This window comes from Passer domesticus, chromosome Z (genome assembly GCF_036417665.1).
Source record: "Passer domesticus isolate bPasDom1 chromosome Z, bPasDom1.hap1, whole genome shotgun sequence".
NCBI classification, from domain to species: Eukaryota; Metazoa; Chordata; class Aves; order Passeriformes; family Passeridae; genus Passer; species Passer domesticus.
The window spans coordinates 24,594,869-24,618,584 of record NC_087512.1 but is presented as its reverse complement, the minus strand read 5'-3'; the positions used below and the strand labels follow the sequence as shown (position 1 = coordinate 24,618,584).

The 23,716-nt window shown below is 37.9% G+C and overlaps 1 protein-coding gene across 5 annotated transcripts in view; it reads right to left on the bottom strand.

The window, feature by feature from the left end:
• AP3B1 (adaptor related protein complex 3 subunit beta 1) overlaps positions 1–22,316 on the bottom strand; it is a 154,949-nt gene extending 132,633 nt beyond the window's left edge. For 2 of the 5 annotated variants that reach the window (XR_010352186.1, XM_064403012.1), the window contains exons 1-3: positions 12,386–12,632; positions 8,291–8,366; positions 1,824–1,898 (exon numbers count right to left, since the gene is read on the bottom strand). Coding sequence is in view for 4 of the 5 variants with exons in the window: in XM_064403012.1 (XP_064259082.1) it covers positions 1,824–1,898; positions 8,291–8,366; positions 12,386–12,558 (324 nt within the window). In the remaining variant the exon portion in view is untranslated. Of the gene's footprint in view, positions 1–1,823; positions 1,899–8,290; positions 8,367–12,385; positions 12,633–22,076 lie in introns of those variants that run through there. The other 3 variants (XM_064403014.1, XM_064403015.1, XM_064403013.1) reach the window with 3 other exon arrangements.
• Between the last annotated feature and the right edge of the window lie 1,400 nt (positions 22,317–23,716).

The window sequence follows — 23,716 nt, the reverse complement described above, 5'->3', positions numbered from 1 at the left end:
TTGCCATCAAGAGGAGCAACTGAGATCCATGGGCCAGACATTGGGCAGAGTCCATGAGGATGAACACTGGGTACATACACACATTCCCACTAGCAGACCATTTTGAACTGCCAAGCTGCTGATACTGTTTGTGTTCACCTGGATACCCTGTAACAATTAACATGACTGCCTCTGTACATACATATTGGTTCTTTATACGTACAGATACAATATTTATGTGTACCTGCACACCTACTGGGGATACAGTCGCAGCTTCACTGCTGGTTGGGTAGAAAGCCTGGACAGTCTTGCTTGTATCAGACTAGAGGTTCCAGCCCTAACATTTAAAAGCACTTCAGATAAATAATATTGTTTAAGGCACTCTTTGCACAAGGTCTCCCTGTTTAAAATTTGACTTAAGACTACTCATAACTTACAAACATAAATTACATTGGAACAGAATATTTAACCAGTCTGATTTGTTACCACATCTTTTTACTGCCTGTTACTAAATGCACAATTACAACTTCTAAAATTATTTTAATACAGCATGTTCCTGAAGACTGAATTAGCATCTTTGCACATTCACACTTCCTTGAATTACCAGAGGTCAACACTTGGCCTTGATCAAATGAATCTACTCTCTCAAAGAACAAAAAACCCCAAAGTTTTCAAAGTAGTAACTAAAAATGAATAATTTCTCTAAAGCTAAAATTAAACTCAAACTTGACTGTTACTATCCACCCATGTAAATATGGAAGAAAACTGATGTTTCATCCATTATATCATGGCATGTTAGGGTGAGAAAAGAGCTTGTCAAAGCCATCATTTATCAGAAATATAATCTTTAGTGCCACAGGGCAGGGAAAAAAAATTTTTTTTGTTCCTACTAATAATAAAGCCTGAAGTATGCATTTTCAGAAGAGGACAGATGAACTGAAGCATACATTCAAATGATTTTGCTCCTTAAAATCCAATACTTCAAACAACTGTTGCCCACGTTTTTTAAAAATTACAATCCTGAGCAGTAGGAAGTAACTAAAGTCATTGCATGTTCACTCTACTTTCATCAAACTGATGCTTGTTAGGCACCACGAGGTCTCAAACTACAAACTTACAGATGCTATTTTTATTGAAATCTTATTTGTCAAGTCAACTATAACTCTGACACTTCTGCAGGGAAGCCGTCAGAGTATGTACAGTAATGCCAGTGAGCATCAGAGTTACATTTTCTACATACACCCTGTGGTTATACAGCAGTAACCCTGTGGATTTAAACACATCATCGTTTAACAGAACTTCAATTTTTTAGCATTCTGGAAATCTGAATTTTCACCAGTCCAGGATGGACTTTCCCCCCTTGCTTTCTTACAACAACAACAACAAAAAGATACAGAAGCAAGCTACTTTGTACCTAATAACACCCAATATAGATGCAAGAACACACCTTTTCTTTACCCAGACATTACCTTTCAGCTTTGATCTGCAAAAGATGTTTAAAAATACAATGCAGTATGAACCCAAAGCTTTGCAAAAAGCATCACACTTCAAATACTGAACTACAATCACTTTCCTTAATTACCATCATACCTCAAACTTTCTAAAATGAAGTAACTTTTATTTTAAATGTAAAGAGCTACTATTTTTTCCTCCAAATCACCCAATAGGTTTCATTTATTTATGTATAAAATTATTACCATAATGTCCTTATTGAAAGAAACTCCTAAAAAGTTCTATTAATGATACTAGAGATTTTATGCATTATGTTGAAGTCTAATAAAATTAGATTAAATTTTTAGAAACAGATTTTCCATAACAGTATGTTTAACAAGTTAGAGGAATACCTCAATATTTTTACTGGCAACATTCTTCACAACAGCAGGAAACAGCTCAGAAGCATTTTTTCCCTTTGCAATCATCTGAAAAAAAAAACCAAAAAACCAGAAGAGACAAATCTTAGTAATGTAACAATACAATTTATTAGAATGTGGTTTGGGTTTTGTTGCTTTATTACAGATCGGTATTTCAAGTTTCATTTTGATGAAACTGAGGATAAACATGTGCATTTTTGTTAATTACTACACCTTAAAGCATATAGTCCATACAATAAAAACTCTTGGGTCATGTCTCATTATGAATTTGCTGGAGTGGAATCCATGAACTGGACTTTAACATATAAGACAGCAAATAATTTTTAATGCATTCACAATTACTAAAACCAAAGACTTTTCTAATCCAAAGAGCCCTAAAGAATGACCATTTGGGAGGTGGAGGTGGGAGGAAAAAAAAAGCCAACCCAAAAACTCAACAAAATCCAAGAAGTTATACAAGTTTAAGTCCTGCTCCTTTTCCCTGGAACATCTATGGCTTTCAACAGAACCAAGGAGAAAAGTAAAAATAAACATCACACTTTAAAAACCAAATACGGTTATTTTCCATAGCAAGTTAAACACAGAAGGCCATAAAGTGTTTATACAGAACAAAAAAAAATATACAAAAGCCACACAGTAAAAGCAAGATCAGCCAACCCACCAATTTTTTTCTTTGGAAACACAGTTTTCATGTTTGATCATGAACAAGGCATGTCACGAACAATAAAACTGTCACAATAAAAATCATAAACATCAAAACCCCTGTTTAGCTTCAGTTCTTGTACAAACAACTTAAGAAGGAAATTATTTGTAGAAAACTGGGTACATAAGAAGGAATAAAATATTTTCATATACACTATAGCTGCACAATGTTCTGCTTAGATATAATTCCAGTACAATGTCTGGCAGTGCTTTATGTCTGAACTGCAAATACTGGAATTTCGGGATGATGTTACATCAAGTTATATCAAGTTCAGTGCTGCTGGTACAGACCCAGAGCACTGCCATCTCTAAGAATCTGTGTGCCTCACTCAAAGTCAAGATTCAGCTAGACAAACATCAAGTTAATCAGAAACCACAAAATCTCACTAAGAAATCACAGAATAGTCCTTTAAAAGTCATCTAGTCCTGCAGCAAGCAGAAACATCTTCAAGTTTTTTACAGATCAGATTGTACCTCACTGAAAGTTTACAAGGATGGAATATTCACCACCTCTCTGGGCAACCTGTCCCAGTGTTTCACCACCACCATCGTAAAATCTTCTTCCTTACATGTAACCTAAATCAACTGTCTTTTAGTTTAAAACCATCCCCTCATATCCAGTCATCACAGGCCCTACTGGCAAGTCCCTCTCCAGCTTTGTCATAGACCCCTTTATGTACTGGAAGGTGCTGTAACATCTCCCCAGAGCCTTTTCTTCTCCAGGCTGAATAACCCTAACTCTCTCAGCTTGCCCACACAGGAGAGGTGCTCCAGCCCTCAGATGCTTTTTGTGGCCTGCTAGGGACCCACTCTAACGTGTCTATTTTTCCTGTCCTGAGGACTGCAGAACTGCAACCTGATGCAGTTCTTCAGGTTGGGACTCTGTTATGAGAGTGGAGTGGAGCAGCATAATTCAACCTGCTGGCAACATTTTCTGGACTGTTATTGAACACTGTCAGCTCACAAACACCATTTCATCCACCAGCATGCCCAAGTCCTTCTTGTCAGAGCTGCTTTTGATCCCTTCATCCACCAACCTGTGCTGATACTGCGGGTTACCCTGACCCCCCAAAAAAAAAGATAAGAGACTAATCTTAGTAATGTAACAATATAATTTATTAGAATGTGGTTTGGGTTTTGTTGCTTTATTACAGATCGGTATTTCAAGTCTCATTTTTATGAAATTGAGGATAAACATGTGGGTTTTTGTTAATTACTAGACCTTAAAGCATATAGTCCATACAATAAAAACTCTTGGGTCCTTGTACTTGGCATTGTTGAACGCCATGATATTGTCATGGGTCCACACTGCAAGTTTGTCCAGATCCCTCTGGATGGCATCCCGTTCCGCATGCATGTCAACTGCACCACTGAGTTTTGTGTTGCCTGTAGATTTGGTGAAAGTGCACTCAATCCCACCATCTATGTCATTAATGAAGATATCAAATAGTACAGGTCCCAGTACAGGTCCCAGAACAGACCCCTGAGGAACACCAATGTCTACTGGGGTCCAACATACATACATTAGTTGTTACGAATACCCAGGGATCCAACAAAGTAACAAGAGTTCTGCAGCTACAGTAACCTCTGTCCATGACCATTACATTCCAACCATTACTCCACATTACACAGCTGCTTAAACTTCATATTCTCAACTCAAAGATCTGTTTGTGTATTTTGTTGATAAAACACATTAAAAGCATAAAGAGTTAGGATCTCATGCAACAAAAGCAAGAACACACAAAGCCAGGAAATACCTAATGAACTGCATATTCTGAGAAGCTTAGGAGGATGCCAGAAAAAAGACAGCTGTAGTTCAAGCTATTACTCAGTCTTTCAAAAGGGAGTAAGAGCAGCTGTCCAGCATGACATTTTGATCTAACCCGTTTAACATCTTAAACTGTTCATTGCACCTGTATTAAAACACAGAAAGTGATACAAGCACTGTAAAAAAGCAACCACATTAAATGAGTTTCAAGGGGTTTTTAACTAAGAATTTAAAATCAATTTACTACTTTCAGGACTGGGGGGTCGCCACACTAAATACCAAATTCAGAATGCGAAGGTAGAACTCAGCAACCAGATGCATTGCAGAGAAATAAGACAGAATGAAAAATTATCATCTTACCTTGGTGCAACAGAAGTTACAATACTCAAAAACAGGCATGATCCTCAGACCTCCATGTCAGACTGTAATGGTATGACTTTATGCATTACTGGGACTATTTAATTGATCTACCATAATAGCTCCAGTGTACCATGTAAATAGGTATTTAGGACCTTTTCAAAGAGTGTATTTTGATTCATTATTGCATAGCAATTCATGTAGACCCTCCTTAGCTTATGGATCATTAACCTGAAAGAACATAATGGTTCTTTCCAAGAGTAAAGTCTATCAGATAATTTTTGTTGCTGTGCCTAGACATTCACTATTTGTGTTGTCTTATACTCCTGGAGTTCTTGCACAAAAACATTCATTCTAGCATAAGTGCTGTGTCATGTCAAGATGTACTAATTTTTTTTTCCACATGAGAGACACACAGACATGCATGACACTCTCTGAGGGAAATCAGGCATGTGACTGTTTCCTAAAATCATGCTCTGAAATCTTCATGAGTGAATTTTTACTGGTTTTTCCACAGAAATTCAAACAGGTTTCAAGATCTGGTACTGGTTGTTATAACATCAGTGAATGTTTTAAAAGAAATATCAGCTTTATGTTTTCACACATATAGTAGCATATATATACACAAAAATTTATTTCTAAACCAGCAGTGCTAGTCATATTCTTCCAAAGACTGCAATTATTTTATTACATGTAGATAAGGAAGAAACATACAAAATAACATACTGATTTAAAAAAAAAGTCATTGATCACAAAAATCATATTTTACCTAAAAGTATGCTTCATGCATAAGGGGAGAAGTGAGAAGATCAAAACTGGACTATTCCTATGCTTGAAACAATATTGTTTTAAGTCACTCTATGGAAGACAGATTTAATTTTATTTGTAATGAGTCTCGTCCCTAGGAGAAAGTTCACAAACTATCTTAAAGGAGGAAGCGACTGCAAAAAGTGCCATACCCAGCATTCTCCTGCTATTTTGCTATCACACCTATATGAATAAATGAAGGTTTAACCTCTTGAAGTCTACTATAATACTGAGATAACTGTGAGTGTCAAAGAATTATAGTCATACGGAACAGTTTATGTTAGCAGGGACCTTAAAGACTAATCCGCCTTCTAGGGTTACAGACACCTTACTGAGCATCACCCTTGTGAGGACAGGCTTCAGCCTAGAGAAGAGAAGGCTCTGCAGTGATGTTATAGTACCTTCCAGTATGTAAAGGGGGCTAAAAGAGAGCTGGAGAGGGACTTCTGTAAGGGCATGTAATGACTGGACAAAGGATAACAGCTTTAAGCTGACAGAGGGTAGGTTTACACTCAATGTTAGGAAAAAATCCCTGTGAGGATGGTGAGGCAGTAGAACAGGCTGGCCAGAGAAGTTGTGGATTCTATATGCGAGTTTTTTCAACTATCTAAAACTTAGAAAATAAGCATTCCAGAGACATGTTAAACAATACTCTGACGACAGAGTTCCTTTTTCCTGTAATAATAAGGCTAGAGGAAGCCTTTCATCTCCGAAAAACACATTTCATCCCTGAAATATCTAAGGTCCCCTCTGTATGTAAGCACAAAAGCACTTTTGTGCTCCACAAGAACATTATCACCACTGCTACAAGGCCTCATGCTCATATTGTGCAATGTCCCAGTCCTGACCTGTAAAGCTCATTGTCTTAGTTTGCTATGCCAACCAGTGGTTAGTGCCAGGTATCTGGTATGAAACACACTTTAAACATAGCACAGGAAACAGCAAACACCTTGAAGATATGAAAGAAACTTCATATCAGAAACAGAGGATTCAGTAAATCACACAACTCACTTGCAGTAAAGTAATGGTCAGCCTTACAAGCTAGAAGGCTGTTTCTACTTCAAGCAGCAGCAGCTGAGCAAGGGAAAAATATCCAAAAATCAGAATATGTACACTGCCATTTGGGTAAGTAGTGCTCTTCCCGCACTGCAGAGTGCTTAGAACAGAAAACAATGACCATGAACTTAAAAAAGGACAGAAATCTGCTATTGGAAACTGGAGAGAATTGTCGGAATTGGAAAATGGGAGAAGAGAAGAAAGAACGTGCCCAGTAAATTTTGCCTGTCCTTGCTGAAGACCTCTTGAGCCTGATCACTTCAGCCTAAGTCCATCAAGGATCACAGCTATCACTGCTAACTACACATCTCTAGCTTCATGGTATCACACATTTCCAGGAAATAAAAGAAGCCATTAAGACCTCTTTCAAATGTTCCGCAGCAGCAGGTATCTAAAATTAGTTTGCTCATTGCACACTCATTTTTAATGACAGCATTTTTTGTAGGAAAAAAGAAAAAAAAAAAACAACCAAACCAGTAAAGCCTTGGTTTAAAATTTCAAGCTGATTCAATTTAATGTTTTTTAATTTCCCCATATACATACACAACTATATTCAGTTTCAACAGTTTCCAAATACAGATAAAGACTTGGCCAGCTTTTCAAAAAACAAAACCAAGGGAGCAAGAGGCAACTTGCCACAACTCTCCTGCCCACAGTAATAACCAGAAAAAAAAATCTGAGGGAAGCTGAAGAATATAAGTTTACCATGGCACTTCTAAAGGTCATATGTTTTTGCAACAGTACATCTCTATGCCAGACTGGTCAAACCCTTGAGCAATCCCACATCATGCTGGAGAAGATGAATCAAAAACCTTTTCCAAACCTAAGAAAGACATTATGAAATAACAGTTGAAAGGTTACCCAGACATCACAGGTAAATGCTGTCTCTGGCAGGACTAAGGAATTATAGACAAAAAGACAACCTTCTGAGTAAAATTCTTATCACTGAACGATCACGAAGGGAGAAGCAGCCAGCTCTGGAGTCAGAGGAAAGAATACATGACACCACCTGTACCTACTCACTTTAGTACATACTTGGACAGGATTAAGTACACAAAAACCAAGCAGTACAAAAAAGCACATCCAGAGTAGACTGAAAAAACAATGACAGAAAACAAATTCAAAAGCCCCAAAACAAAGAAGCCAAATAGACACTGAACAATCTTCTGTAGCACGTCTTCCCATACTTTTAAGATGAAATAAAGGGATACCATCAACTTCATGATGTTTTGTTTATAAGAGTTTAAATATATAATAGTGTTAAACATTATTCAATCATCTCTATGGGTACACATTCACCTGAAATACGTTATCAAATATTCAGGGATCATGCTCAATCAAAAAAGAAAAACTTCATACAATAATAAAATAAAAATAGTAAATGCAACTTGTAAGTTATTCCTGAGAATTTCTGTTGTTTCCAGTCTGAGGAATTTGAAGCTTCTTTTCAGGAGCCACTTCCTATTCAAGATCTCACTGAAAATAGTTGTTTACAGGCATATTGGCACTGTCACAAATATTTTAAAAGCATGTAACTGCATATATCCAAATATACCAATTTTCACACAAAATTCCAAGTTAAGAATTTTACATTTCACCACCACAATTTTTAAAGATCATTTAGAGACTTAAGTGCTAATCTGGTAAAGAATGTGTAAAAGGAAAACATTATTCCCATCCAAGAAATAAAAATAATAAAAAACTCCCATATCCCCTAACAAATAAAAACAGTAACAAAAAAATCACATACCCCAACGATCCTTTTCATAGCATCCAGCTTTGCAGAATCTTTACTGCTTTCCAACATTTGTTTTAGGTCTTCATTCCTATGGTAGAAATACAGTAAAGCATCAATTAGAAAAACTAAAAAAAATCAAATCAGAATATAATTTTTATATTCTTGCTCCAGTTCAGCAACTTATGGTGAAGCACAGCCCCCTCTTGCCACTTTTAAATTTTATTTACTCTGTATAATGAAGTGTTTAGCAAAAGAATGTATCAGATTCTAACAACAATGTAAGACCATGCAACTTCAATCTGCTGTTAGCTGAACGTGTCTCGAAGGCTGAAATCTTAAAGCACAAGAAGAGCTTAGTTTAAACCAACTCATTCACTTCTCCCTTGTCCCCAGGGAGGGTGAGATGCAATAACTACAAGTTGGCATGTTTGTTGAAATATAATATCAGCTTACATAAGTCACTGAAAAGTCTAGACTTCAGTATGCTCTGAATTTCACTAAGAATCAGGGATATAACCTTGTGCTCCTACCTGCCTTTCTGGACTGTAAATTGCTATCCCCTACCCTCGGGATTAAAAGCCTCAGATCTGCAGCATGTTCTACGAGCTGTAAGACTAAGACAGCCTGATGATTAGATACATACAGTGTCCAAGGACTTTTTACTGCTGAAATAAAATTTTCCTACAAAAATATCGTTAATAAGAATGTTCTCTTGTAGATACTTTTCATTAGCTGTCACTAATAAGAAACCTCATCCTGCTTGGCTTTTTAGAGGTAAACAGATCACAGTCCAACTGCACTTATAGAGTACGAAAGTTTACAAAAAAGATTAATTGAAGAAACAGGTTTTTTGTAATGTCTGGATTGCCTGATTTACTGAAAGACACAATTGGAAAGAAACTTGAGACATCTGCAATATTCTAAAGAATTCTGAAGACTTTCCAAGCTCAAACACTGCGAACTTTCACACAAGTGAAAGGCGGATATGGTGGATAGACCATGGCAGGACACCAGAGGCCCACAATGCCATTCCTCCTCTCCATTCCTGAAGTAAGATGGGGGTGAGAAAATAGGATGGAAAAAACCTCATTTGTCAAGATACAGTTTAATTAAGCAAAAGCAAAGGCTGCATGCAGAAGCAAAGGAAAACAAAATATTTATTCTCTACTTCACATCAGTAAGCAATGTCCAGCCACTTCCCCAGGAAGGAGGGTTTTATTATACACGCCAGTTGCTCTGGAAGACCAACACCATAAGAAAGAATGCCCACCCCTTTCTCCTTGTTCTTCACTTTTATTGATGACCACAAATGGTCACCATATGGTATGGAATATGCCCTGGTCTGCCTGAGTCACGAGTCCTGCCTACACATCGTTCAAAGTTTTGCCCAACCCCAGGCTGCTAGGTAAGGGGATACTGGAGAGACAGTCTTGACTCCTGTGTGAGCACCGTTCACCAATAGCTACAACACCTCTCTCACTACCAATACAAAGCACTGTATGATGAAGACTGCTGCAAGGGAAAATAATTCCATCTCAGCCAAACCAAATACACCCAGACAAGATTTCAAAAGTGAATGCAGAACCTGGATATATTCTGATTTAACACTGCCATCATAATTTCATATGGGAAGGAGAAAAGAGTGTAAGCCAAAGCTGAATTAGTTACAATGAGAAAAAATACTGTCATTCATTCTGTCATATACTTTTAAACGTATTTTTCCTACTTGCAAGGGACAGTCACGCTAACAGAAATTTCCTCACATTTTCAGAACCAGTATTGTATCTACTTCGTGCCTCCCCCACAAGAAATCCACACTGTCCACATTTCAGCATACATCCACATAAGAACTGCAACCAAATGGGAAAAAACCCCAAAAAACAAAACAATCAACACATTTCCTACTAAGCTAAGGTATATACAATTCAGGATACCTACATGCAACTCACAATTTAAGTCTAACTCCTTTTTCAAAACCAAGTGTTTAATGAAATAATTGAAGCAACCTATTACAGATCCCCTATACTGTCAATATTTGCTTCACTTGACAGCTTAATATTTAATTATTAACTTAAAAAAGGAAAGAAAGTATTCTATTTCCTTGCCTGCTTTAGTATCACTTCCCAAATATCACTGGCAACTCCTATTTCGTCTGCATCACACACAAAGGTTTTTACCATCTTTAGCTGCTCCTGGACATGTTCAAAGATCTATAAGGTCAGTCTTCTGTTGCTACATTTGTTTGGTTGTGTACTTTGGTCATTTAAATTGTATGTCCCATTCAATTTTGTCCTGCAGTTTTGCATACTGCTAAGATCAGCTTAGAAGTCTACAGCTGGACACCTTCCTCACGGCCAAGTCGTAACATACAATGTACCTTCTTGTAACACCATTCAAGGTTGATAGGTCTGTTAAAAATAACTAATGAAGTGATGTCACACGTTTTCCTATTGTCTGCATTCCTGTTCCAGAATAAAGTCACACTTTTCTCTGCATTAAACTCTACATTTTTCTGATTTGACTTGAACATACTTGTATTCACCTCTACATCATCACACTTCTTTTAGTCACTTCATATTTTCCCCTCAGATCTATATCCTTATTTTTCATATCAGAAATAAAGTATTTGTTGGTTTGGGGCTGTACATAAAATATCATTAATAATTTGGGCTTTTTACCTTTCAATCCCCCTGTATAGTTTCATTTCCAGTTAACATTTTAGGAAGCGTAACTTTGATTTAATTTTTGGCAGCTGTCTTTATTCCCATCACTCTTGGCCACAGGAACAGCTGATTTTGCTGACCATTCCTACTCACCTATTCCTCACAGGATACCAAGTAAGTCTCAGTTCTTTTTGATCAGCTCGTAGTACTTTGCCTGACACTTTGCTCTAGCTGGATATAGAGACTCAGAAACCTCTAATTCCTTCTGCTTAAGTCGTAATTCTTCCCCATGCAGGAATCTGTACAACATGGTAAGAAAAGTTACACAGCAAAAGACAGGACTTGATTTAGAAAGTTGCTTTTAGTCCTATGCTCCTGCTTCCAGTTTCCTACTGTTGATGTAATTGTGAAATATGTAAAATTTTTCTTAAGAAAGGATGTTCTTTGATGTTTCATCTTTGTATACTTTCAAGCTTAATCAACAACACATGAGATTCAATCTATGAAATGGATAGCAGCTAACGAGCACGTTTGCAGCGAGGTCCGTGTGTTAGAAAGACAAATTATTTGTCAGTAGAATTGTCTTGTTAAGGTTTAGGGCTTGACATGTTTCAACAATCTCAGACCCCAGGTGAGGTTAGCAAAGCTTCGGAAGAAGGACGCACCTCTGAGGACAGACCGAGAATGCAAATTTGATGAGCCACAAGGATGTTTTGCAGAACCACGAAGACAAAGAGGAAACAATAAAGACAACTCAGCAACAGAGTGGAATCAGCTCCAACTGGGTAAAAGGCAATTCTGGCAGGAGGAGACTGTGATCACGGCCCACCGACTTAAAAAATCACCAATCCAAAATAAGAGAAAGGCTGAGCATGTAGACCAGTTATTATGAGAAGTGAGAAATTCATTAGCCAATAGAAGGTAGAATACTAATCAACAAACTAACAACAACAAAAAAGAATATGTCAACAAAGCAGAAAACATAGAAATAATAATTTGAGTTTGAGGATGTAGTAGCAAAAATAGAGGAAGTTACAAAGAACAAGTACACGCTGAAGACCGTCTCCCAGAATGTAACAAACAACAAGAAAAAAAAAAAGGCAAATTTAAGATGTGAAGACAGAAGAAGTGCTTATTGATGAGCTCTACTTCTAAATGCTTATAGAAAATATTCTATCATACACTTCAAATTAAAACATTTTGAACTGTTAGCTACGAAGATATAAGCCACAGAAATTTATATATGAAGACCTGTTTTCAGCCAGCCTTGTTTCCACATGAAAAAAGCAGCAGGGGAAAAAATAAAGAAAGAAAAATAGAAATTAAATAACAAGTTCTTGATTAATCCATTTTAAATCGTTACTTGAATAGATGGTTTGTCTGGGTTTTTAAATATCTTTTCTAACGAATTATAATCCAGGATTAGCAAATATTAGATACTTACGGGGTAAAATATTGCTCCACACACCCATATGGATCACCAGCAGCAGCAAGCCTTTTTTCTTCTACAGTTAGATATGGTTTCAGTGTAACATCAAAGTTTTTTCCTTTAAGAGCAGACTTAATAGTGCAAGACACCTTAATTATTTTGCCCAGCATTGTGGAGTTTTGTTCCATTCTTTTAAGTGAAGTATGTAAAAAAACAATTAACAAAAAAATCACTGAACTCAACCAAGGTTGCCTGCCAAGAGCAAGGTCTACTCTCAAAAAAAAAAGTCTTACAAAGTAACAGGATACGCACTCCCTTGCTGTTTTAACTTCCAGAAACAAATACCATAGGCAGATTTCAAAGGTCATTTCCCTCCAAAAACGTTTATCAGAGCCTCAATGAACAATGGGAAAAGCAAGCGCATTTCAATCTTTTGTAATACAGTTTACTGTACAGTATAAGTATTTTCATCTTTTGATCATTAAGAAGTTTTAAGGAAATTTTAATCTTTTCATAAAATCCCTCTAAATAGAAATAAATGTAAACATAAATGTAAGCTTTGCAGTCACACTAGGGTTCATGTTTCTATACTCATTAGTTATGCTGAGGTGACAGTTCCTCAATACACAGTCCTAGACAAATACTTTCTTTATCACTTCCACATGCCAGGGGCTCAGGAAAATGCCAGCAACCCTCAGCTGCATCAATACCTTTGCCTCTCCCTGCTAAATCTTTGAGAGACTCTACCCTTACAGAGCCAGGTACATACTATAGATGATTGTAATACAAATTTTATTACTTCAGGAGCAACACCAGGTTTAAATAAGCCTAATCTTATAGTTGACAAATGACGTGGAACTATATGAAGCAGGAAAGTAATGGTCCCAACAACAACAGATGAAAAAACACCAAACTTTTGGCAGAGTATAGATATATAGTTTCAACCATTTTCCCTTACAGTAAGAAGACGTAAAGTGACTCCAAGAGCAAAAAAAAAAATCCTCAGAAAAAACAAGAAGATTCCCACCTGTCTGCCCAATGATGTATTCTAAGAACTCAACAAGACCTCCCTTGAGTTCCCAAGCCATAATCTAGTGTCTTAACATCTATTTCAATGTAGGCCCACTGTCCTCAAAAGTTGCAAACTGAAAGCACTGGTATAGACAACAATTAGAAATATTATAATTATAGGAAATATTAAGTATGTGCTATATGATCTTTAGTACTTGTATAGCATCTATAAAAGGCAACAAGTCAATTATTAATGTATTAAAAAATCAGTTCCCAGCTGCCTTTGTAATCTTTAGCACCACAGGCTTGTATTCCTAAGTATAACAATTTGAAAGTTAAAGTAGTATAAATTAGAAATGAAAACTCATCACCTAATTTTCATGGCAAGTATCACAAATGACAGATTTGCAATGACACAACATGATGAACATCACGAAACACATCCAGAATAACATGTTCTCCTTTAAACATTGGTTGAATGTTAAGCAGAGGTAGTCGGTTTCTAACTTTCTTCTATGTTTTCATATTTTACACTTGTAGCATTTAAGATACATACTATTTCCTTCTTTCTACATGAAAACACTGCTTTCCTCACACCTTTGTACCATTTGTAGATACGATAAGGATATGAGTATCACAGGACCAGTGACAGACCTACCAGTTTGGATTAATCTTATAGGTGTTACTACCAGAAAGAAACAAAAAACACCAGTTAAACTTTTCTAATTCTCATGCTCTTTCTTGTGGCCTCTATTCCCCTGCCATTAAAAAGGAATAAGCCACATCCTTACAACTGCTCCCTGAAAAAAGAGGATGCTGGGTGTAGGGGTGCGATAAGTATATGGAGTGTAAGGAACAAAAGAAAAGATAAAAAACAACCTTAGATCTTGACAGTCACAAGATTATGCTTTAGAAGTCTGCAGTCCTATGCCAAAAAACACTTTGATCAGCTTGCTCTGCATGTTGATTATGGCAAAGAGCATCCAAAGAAGAATTCTGAATATGCCATACTGCAGTCAGCACACACTTGGCCACTAGAACTGGCATTTTGCTGAGGTTAAGACTACGACTACAGATTCCAATGAGCAATGTTGCCCACTTCTACAGAAAAATAAAGGTAGGCATTACTATACATCACTGAGGTTTAAACAGCTATGTCAGAAATAAATCTGGGCCTCTGTCTCAGTTACTTCATCTCCCCATAGGAACTACGACAAACTCCCACTTATACTAAAATATACTAAATCCAGAATTTGTGGCATGTCATTTGGCACTGCATCACCATGTTCCAAACAACAATTATTAAGAAAACACTTGCTCTTCTCTGGTAAAATGCACATTTATTTTCTATCAGATTTAGCAACACTGTAAGATTAAATCCACAGATTTTCAAGTTTTGGTACAGTTGTGACATGTCAGTTACTGAAAGAAGTCACCCACTAACCATTAGCCTTCATAGTAATTAAGCAGAAAATTCATGAGTATCCAAACTGCAACTGAAGTCTAACTAGCAATGCAACAATAACCTCAGAACAGCTGTAATCCCTTCAAGGAAAGGAGAGTGACTTCTAAACAAATAAATGCTGATGAGACAGAAGATCTTCACATACAAGGATAGCACTATAGCACTGTAAGGTAAGATATAGGAAGTGGTAAACAAATCCACCACTGGGGACAAAGCAAGCTTCACCAGTTTCAGTATTATGGAATAAAGCTCATATAAAAGAGAAGTTACAGAAGTCTCACTCAGTTGAGTTTTAACAATGCATTTCTTGTTTCAAGTTTTCCTCCACTGCATAATAATGTATAATTTCAGTTATACAATAGCAATTGCACTGTTCTTGCATTCAAGAGACTTTGGTTAGCAGGACATACTTTTATCCACAGCATATTTTTTTTTTTTTGTCTTCAACATAAAATTCAAAATACTGTGGATGTTACCAAGTTTGAAGCAGAAAATACACATTTACAGAGCAGTGTAACCTTTACTCTTGGCACCTGAGTAGCAATGAAGTCCTAGGGAACATCCCATACTTCCTGATTTTTTTTTTTCTTGTTACTGGTACTGCAAATTGCTTAAAATAAATTGGTTTATTCTAGGTCATGCTATTGTGTAAATTCTAAACAAGTTTGAATTTAATATTTAAAGAGGAACTGCAAATTGATTTCAGACCCATAAAACACGGAAACTTAACTGGCAGCAAACACATGCTGCAATTTGAGTTAATTTTGTTGATTTAGGGTTTTCTTCTAGCAGGAAATTAAGAAATCTGAGTTTCACTGTGTTTTGGTCTATGCCATAAACTGTTTGAATGACATCTTGTGGCGCTGTTCAGTACTACCATTCTTCTTCCATTATAACATTATATTTACTTCTAATTTACAACACAAAATTCAACTACTACTTCTAGAAAGCCTTGAATCATATGGCTATGAGTGCAGCTGTACTATGGTTTAAAGAGAAATTGAGATAAGAATTTTTTTTTTTCAGCCATCCCTGATCTTTCAATGTGAAAAAGAAGTACGTTACGCAAAAAGCAAACTAAATAGTTTTAAAGGATAGAGATGTCAGGGAAATCACGATGACTGTAGTATCCTGTAAGCGTGAGAGCCACAGAGAACAAAACTAGTTATAGTCTGACCAGAAGCATAATTTAACTCATTTAATTGTTACTTTGCCACTAATTTCTCAAAGCACTTACAATCTGTATGTTTAGTTACACTCTTTCCCTCCCATTGAGGAAACAGGAAAAGCGTAAAGTTAAAAACCAAATAAAGCATCTCCCAGTTCTCTGTCGTGAACAGATACCACCTGAGCAACACTTGAACAACTCAGTGCATCAACACCTGTTAAGCTGCTGCTACCACCATCACCAATGCAGATATGTAAACCACCTGAGATGGCAGCTAGTATGATAAAACAGTCTGAAATTTCTTCTTGATCACACTGTGATTTGAGCTAACATTATCTGTTGTCAGTAGAATAATTAAAGACACTACTTCATCCAACAACAAGAAACGTTCTCTGAAAAGATGAAAAGATTCAGTCGTGCAATTGCACTGCATATAACCACTTCTGATAGTACCCACACCACCAATACGGCTGGGAAACTTCCGTCAAGAGAGAAATCTTCCTCAGTGGAAGATAGTTTTCTGAAGGCTGAAAGAGTGTCATCAGAAGTGATGCTGACACTTAAATGGTTGTGTCAGCTTAGAGCATTTCTTGAGGCTAGCACTCAGAATTTGCAGACATTTATAGATCACTTTGCAGCCTTTGATAGTTTTGAAGTGATTATAAGAAAGTGAGAAGCAGGATCACAGAATATTCTCAGCTGGAAGGCACCCACAAGGATCACTGTGTACAACTCCTAGTGTTTCCAGCTTTCCCAAAAATATTGAGAAAAAGCTTCTTTGAAAGATACCACTGCAGAGGTGGTGTTGCCAGAACCTACTCGGTGCTAGTACATCCACATACATGTCCAGGTTTCAGAAACACTGTTTAACAGCACTACAATACTGCTCATCTTCTGGCAGAACGTGAAAACCATTCTGGTTTTCTCCAAGTATCAAAACTATCAAGGGGTGGCACAAACAAGAACAATCTTCAAAAAAAGCAGAACTAAAAATGTGGAATTTCAGCCTTGTAACAGCTGTAGATATGTCTATTTAATACCATTCAGGATGCATATCCAAGCAAATGTCTAAGGCAAATAAATGACAATGCAGTAAAAAAGCAGAAACCACACTGAAGAGCTTAAAATTGTAAAACTTGCTTTTCTGAGCAAATAAAAAGCCACAAAAACTATAGTGACTATGTTACAGAGAGCCACGGCAAATCAACAGTTCATTGTTTGCATTCTCATATGTGTCAAGTGCACGGCAATAAGAACATATTCACTGTGTGGTACTTCCCATCAGATCTGACAGATTTCAGCTGGAGAAGTGTTCTGCAACAGCATGCCCACATTTGTACACTGCATTTTGTTCCTATCCTTATACTGACTAGAGGGTTCAGATTTTATCTTGTAGACTCATCAGTTCATCCAAACCATTCATCTTTGCTGGGTTGTACATCCTACCAAAACTGGCATATAACCATATCGGTGGGCATAGGGCCATTTTAACAGATGGAGAAAGAAAGTAGTTGTGCCAATGAGCTAGCGGATGCATCAAGTATGAATATTAGAGCTGGAGTCTCCTCCAAGAATTTCACAAATGGCAATCTATGTACAATCTCTCCATGACTGGTTGAACAGAATATGCCAAGATAAAACTAGATCAATTTAAGACTCCAAGAACACCTCTGGCAGCTGTTGAAAGCAAGTTTTTAGCTCCAATGGGTTTGGAAAAGTTTTCTGCACAGAGAATTGGGGAATGAGTATCTTAATGAAATCACCACCTTCAGCTCTCTGCAAAACAGGCTTGCAAATATCTGCAAAGAAAAATGAGTTTGCAGCACTGCCGAGTTTTCTGATGAATGGCTCCACAAAACATGTAAGCCAGACCTGCAACAAAAAAATCTAATAAATTACAAATGTATTTTGCTTGGCAGAAATAGTTTAAGATGCAAATCAGTAAAGTTGAAAATGTGTGTTATAAATTTTGCCATCTGCTTCAATACTGCACTTAATAATTGACATCTACTGATGCTACTCCTCTGGTTCACCTCTTAAGTTTTTACATTTTATCAGCTAAAGCAATAACTACTTTATTGCCGAAATTGTACCACTTCGAAGCACCAAACATTATTATATTCTAATTTTACATGCAGGCAAAGTTTTGTTTAAAATGGAATTAATATAGATGAAAATCCTCTGTCTACCTGCAATTAGCTGTAAGCAGTTATAGTTGTACCCTAATGTATGCAATTAACAAGGATTCTGTATTTCTAATTAACTCTCCAGGTATGCTTACATGTTGGATGGTGGTTAAAATTTTCACTCCTAAATTCAGAGTAATAATAATGTAATAAAGCATAATGTAATTATAAAAATATTCTATTAACTTAGGTGATGTGAATCACATAGTATTTCTCTACACTAAACAGGAGATTCTGAGATTCCAGCTAGGCAGTGCTTACTGCATGGAGTCCATCAATCTAGAACTAGGAGAAATAGCTTGAGGACCACATGCTGGATTCAGCTTGTACATAAGATTCACATAACATATTGGCTCTTACAAATTTTCTGTTGAAAACTTCTGTTACAGACAAAGACTTCTCTGGAAACTGTTTCCATAACTCTGGGGACCAGAATCTGACCCTTTCTCTACTTCTTGAAATATGTGGGACATGTGAATATCTATAACATTTCAGTTCACAGACAAGTGTCAACCTGCCAACCTGGACAGACTAATACATTTTTAAAACATAAATTCACAAGTTTTATAAAGGAATACCACAATGCCAGTTCATATGTCAAGTGTGAAAGAGGAAGAGAAGAAGGAGACCAAAAGGCATCTCGAGTCATGCAACAGGGCCCTTTCTACACAAGAAGGTTCAGACTGACTCATCTCAGGTATGTAAGATCTTTTAATTATTTAGTTATTGAGATGCTTAACAGAATGAACGCAAAATTTCCATTCTCTGAACACCAGATCTACTTCATTCATCTAACTAACCAAAAGGTTTCAACAGCACTACATTTCAAAACCGTAAGTTCTCTTTGCCTCTTTAGTCAGGATTAAATATACACAGAAAAGGCTAGCATCAGTATAATATATTTCTTATGAAATCTCTTATTCAAGAACAGTTTTAGTTTAGTCAACACCAGTAAGAAATCAGTTTCTTATGTACATGTTGTAATACTACAGAGAAATTAGAAAACCCTCTTCCTTACCTCCTCTCTTTTGTCCTGAACATGTACAGTCATCTGATAGAAGCAGACCAAAATTGTATTTTTATGTTTTCTATTTTCTTTCACTGCAGTGGATACATACAGTGTATTATCTAATGAGAAACAATGTTTGTACACAGTGTGTGAAAAATAATGCACCTTGCTTATATTAAGATAAAAGATCATGAAATAAACAGTTATTTTTAATAATCTTCTAACAGTAAAACTTTATACTTTGTCAGGATAAAGATGTCACCAGGACAGAAATTTTGATGAACTAAGATATTTTCAATACTGATAGCACATGTTTGAACCAAACTACAACACAAGCATGTACTAAAAATACTATGTTTATTAATTGAAATGAAATTATATTTGTAATTGGAAGTCAGTGGATAGATTATTGAATGCTAAAGGCAAAAAAGGCAGCTTTAGCAGGAGAATGACACATAGGTTTTTACACCAAGGGATGATCAGAGCTTTTGGATGATACGAACTTCAGCAGAGTAGTCCTACTGAAATGCTAGGAAAAAAAAAACAGGACAAATAGTTTATATTAAACCAACTTTGGATTTCAGATTTAAGTCTACCAACACTGATTTGTGCCTCTGTGTGGGCTCTTCAGTCTCAAGATCAAAGACAACTTATCCTAACAACTTCATTATGTTCTTAACCATTTTGGCTTACTTCTTCATGACAAACAGGGGAAGGCAGACAACACAAAGAAAAAAGACTGGAACTTTTTCAATGAAGTGCTTACAGTAATACCTTGATACTTACACATTAAGTACATGATATTGTTCTGATTGACTGGCAACAGGCAAGCACAGAGTTCTGGTCCAACATTACTGCACTAATGTTCTGGGCTATAAATTATATATGTATCCCTCTGCTGAGGGGTATTTCTTGTATGATCAGTAGACCCAAGGAAGAATCCCCCTTCCTCAGCAACAAAAAAGTTTGCCAAGCACTGAAACAACACAATAGTATCAGACATGAGTATATCAGCAATGATGAGAGACAATCCAGAGAGATCAGCAAACAACCTTTAAAAAGCTCTAATAGTAATTTTCATTGCACCAGTTTCCACTTCTACTTCCCTAAACCCACGTCTTCATGCACAAGACACATCTTGCACTTCTTTGTATCTTCTTATATTGCCTTGTGATGAGCAGGTTTTGCACTATTACTAGAGTGAACTATTAGAAATACAATGTGTATGCTTGATGAATGATTACTGCATTTTCCAACAAGAGTGCCACACAATCTGCTTTTCTAACAATAACCCTCACTTGCAGTCCAGTGGGTTTTTCACACTAATCACCTTCCCTGCACAGCATCTGTTCCTCAACTACCCAATCCATACTCAGAGCTTAACCACACAAGTGTTAAGCTGAATTGAACTGTATTAACTGAATTGTGGATAACACCCTATTTCAGCAAGAATTTGCTTGTCAACTACACAAGACCACAGACAGCAATGTCTGTTTTCCTCTCAAGTCATTCCTTTAGAGGATTACACTCCTGTAAGGGTAAGAGCAAGTCTAGAGGAGTGATTAATTCATTTCGCATGCTCACATATCACAAGCTGCTGGTTCTTCCATACTAAAAGGCATCCATATACATACGTATGTAGACAACACCTCAGGACTCCAGAGCTGTATTTCCCTGTATTCACTGGGGAGGCTCAGGTAGAATCACTCACTTCAGCTTCTGCATTTAACAAAACAAAGAACTACACTTCACCTGCAAAACAGTCCTAAGTTTATGAGGTATGTAGAAAATTATGGCCATGATCAATGATCAGGATACCCTTCATCCCATGGAAAAAAGAAAGTAGCAAAATAATAGTTTAGAAATAAAGTGCCAAGTTGTTTTGACGGGAGGGGATAAGGAAAGAAGGGTGCAAACAACATAAATCAGCATAAAACACACAGTTCCAGAGAAGAACATTTATACTAGAGCAGAGAAAACCTGAACTGGAACAGAATGAAAAAGTGAAGTATTTAGCAAAATAGAAGGGGAAAAAGAAACGAGACTCATCTGGCAAACTGAGGAGGCCCATCAGCTACTGTCTCAAAGAGCTAAGCATTAGAGTGCCTGCAGCTTCATTTTTTCGTGATTTAGTCTGCTGTGGCTCACAAATAAACACATCAGTTGAGGTTTCCAGAGCATAGATGTTCTCTTTGTGCAGAACAATCAAACTGAAGACGCAGCAATTGATTTTCTAATGTACATGAGACCTTAAGTTTATGGTGCTTTTTATTGGTTGCTCTTGGAATAGATTTCCAATTTGTTGCAGAATACAATTCCAGCTTAGCAAACCTTTTGATCCTTTCATTTGGACATTCTTCCTCTCCAATCCACTTTTACTTTAAGGAACTGAAAGCTTTCTGTACCAGTGCACTTGGTTGGGCTTTTTTTGCCTTCTCCATTTCCTCATTTTGATTTCTGACCAAGAGACTGTTGACACTGTTAACACCCACTTCGAGCTGGTCACCTCGCCCAGATCCACTACATTTCCAACCAGAACTATCACAAACACTTCTTTTTACAAACACTTTATATATATACACACATCTGAAAGCAAAATTAGGACAATTCCACCGCGGTTAGCTGTCGAAACAGAGAAGAAACGATAAGCAGTTTTCCAAAGAAACCAAAAGAAACACTTTACAGATAACCCACTACCTATGCACACTTTAAACGTAAGCAAGCGAACTTTTCCGCGGAGTCACGACGGGAGTCAAGCGGAGGCGCGGCTTGCCGGCCAAGGCCCCTGGAGCTGTCGGCTGTCGCTGCCCGTGGGATGCCCCGCCAGCCCAGCACCGCCCGCCAGCCCGCCCAGCGAGCTCCCTTACTTCTTGGTGTCGCTGCTGAAGAGCCCGAAGGCCGCGGGAGCCGAGGGGGTCACGGTGGGAGCCGCCTCCTGCGCCAGCTCGGGCGCCGCCTCCCCGCCCTGCTCGCTGTAAGTGAGCCCGTTGCCGGACATGGTGGTGCCCCTGGTGCCGGTGGTGCCCCTGCCGCCGCCGCCGCTGCCCGCCCGCCCCGCCAAAGTTGCCGTCGCGGCACTCGCGGCGCTGCCGGCCCGGCGCTCTGCCCGGAAGCGGCGCGGTCACGCGGCGGGGGGCGGGGCGCCCCCGCCCGGACGTGCGGCGGGAGCCGCGGCCCCGCGGCCGGGGGAGGAAGGGCCGGGGAAAGGGCCGGCCGGGGAAAGGGCCGGCCGGGGAAAGGGCCGGCCGGGGAAAGGGCCGGCCCCGGACCAGTGCCTCGCCTCGCCTCGCCTCGCCGTCCCTGGCCGCTGCCGTCCCTTAAAATGCAAAGCTTGGCCTAGCGCATCAGCTCGTTTGTTGGTTCTAGTGACCATGTTACCAGTGCCACTACTCCACGCTGACGATAGAAGCAAGCTCTTTATATATGCGACACCAGAAATATAACCGGATAGTTAGAGGTCTTCTGAGGGAAGTTTCTCCTAATTCCTGTTTACGATTCTGTTTTCCTACGTCCATCTTTCTTATCTTTCCTAGACTTTCAAGGATAATCTGTGTTCATTACAGCAGCCTTCAATCCATCTCCTGACATAATGCTAGTGGAGTGCAACCTTTTCCTCCTCAGAACTGAACTAATTTCCAAAAGGTTACCTGCTTACAATCAATACTTTTTATCTTGCAAAGAAGAAAAGAAAAGGGGTTGGGTGGTTGTCGTATTTCTCTGAAGCAGCTTTTTTACTTGCTTGCTGTTCAGCAACTTGTATTTTTCTGACTGAAGCTGAGGCAATACCAAGCAATTTTTTTTTTATTTATATTTTTATTTAATCCTTTTTATAAAAGGATTTACCAGTAAAGGATTTATTAAGAGTATGGGGTTGCTGTAAAGGTAGCTGTCCTCAATAGTTGCCTTCTATAGGTGCCAGTGTTCCAATTTTTTATGATTTCTCACAGGTTTTTTTCCTGTGTAGCACTGTTTTTTGAAAGTCATTGTTTAGATTGAGAAAGTCCCAGTGTGAATATTCTTGACTATCTCTGTTTTACCTATTGGTTTTTTAGACTTCAGTTTTTGTTCTGCCTTTTTCATTGTTTACAGTAGCAGTCATCATGGTTTTCTTTCCCTATAGAGAGGAATATTTTATTATTACTACCATAAACTGTCACAGGAACTATTGGTACTCATCCTGTGATTTGCTTTGAGGCAGACACCTCACAGTCATACAGAGCCAGAGAAGATTCTACATTCTGATTTTTAAAGCATCAAAAGCCAGACCAGGCTTAAAGAGAATTGGGTCTGAACCAGACAAAAATGGACACCCACTTCTCTCTACAGGAAGATCTGAGAATTCCTGTCAGCAGTCCTTAGAAATTGTCTCTGTTTTTCAGACTGTGCCTATTTATTTCAAATTGTAACAGAGACAGCACTTGAACTTTGACTCCAGATATGGTTTTGTTTACATGAAGAGGTTGCTAGCTATGACTTATATTTGTGTACCAGGCACATACAGTGTAGG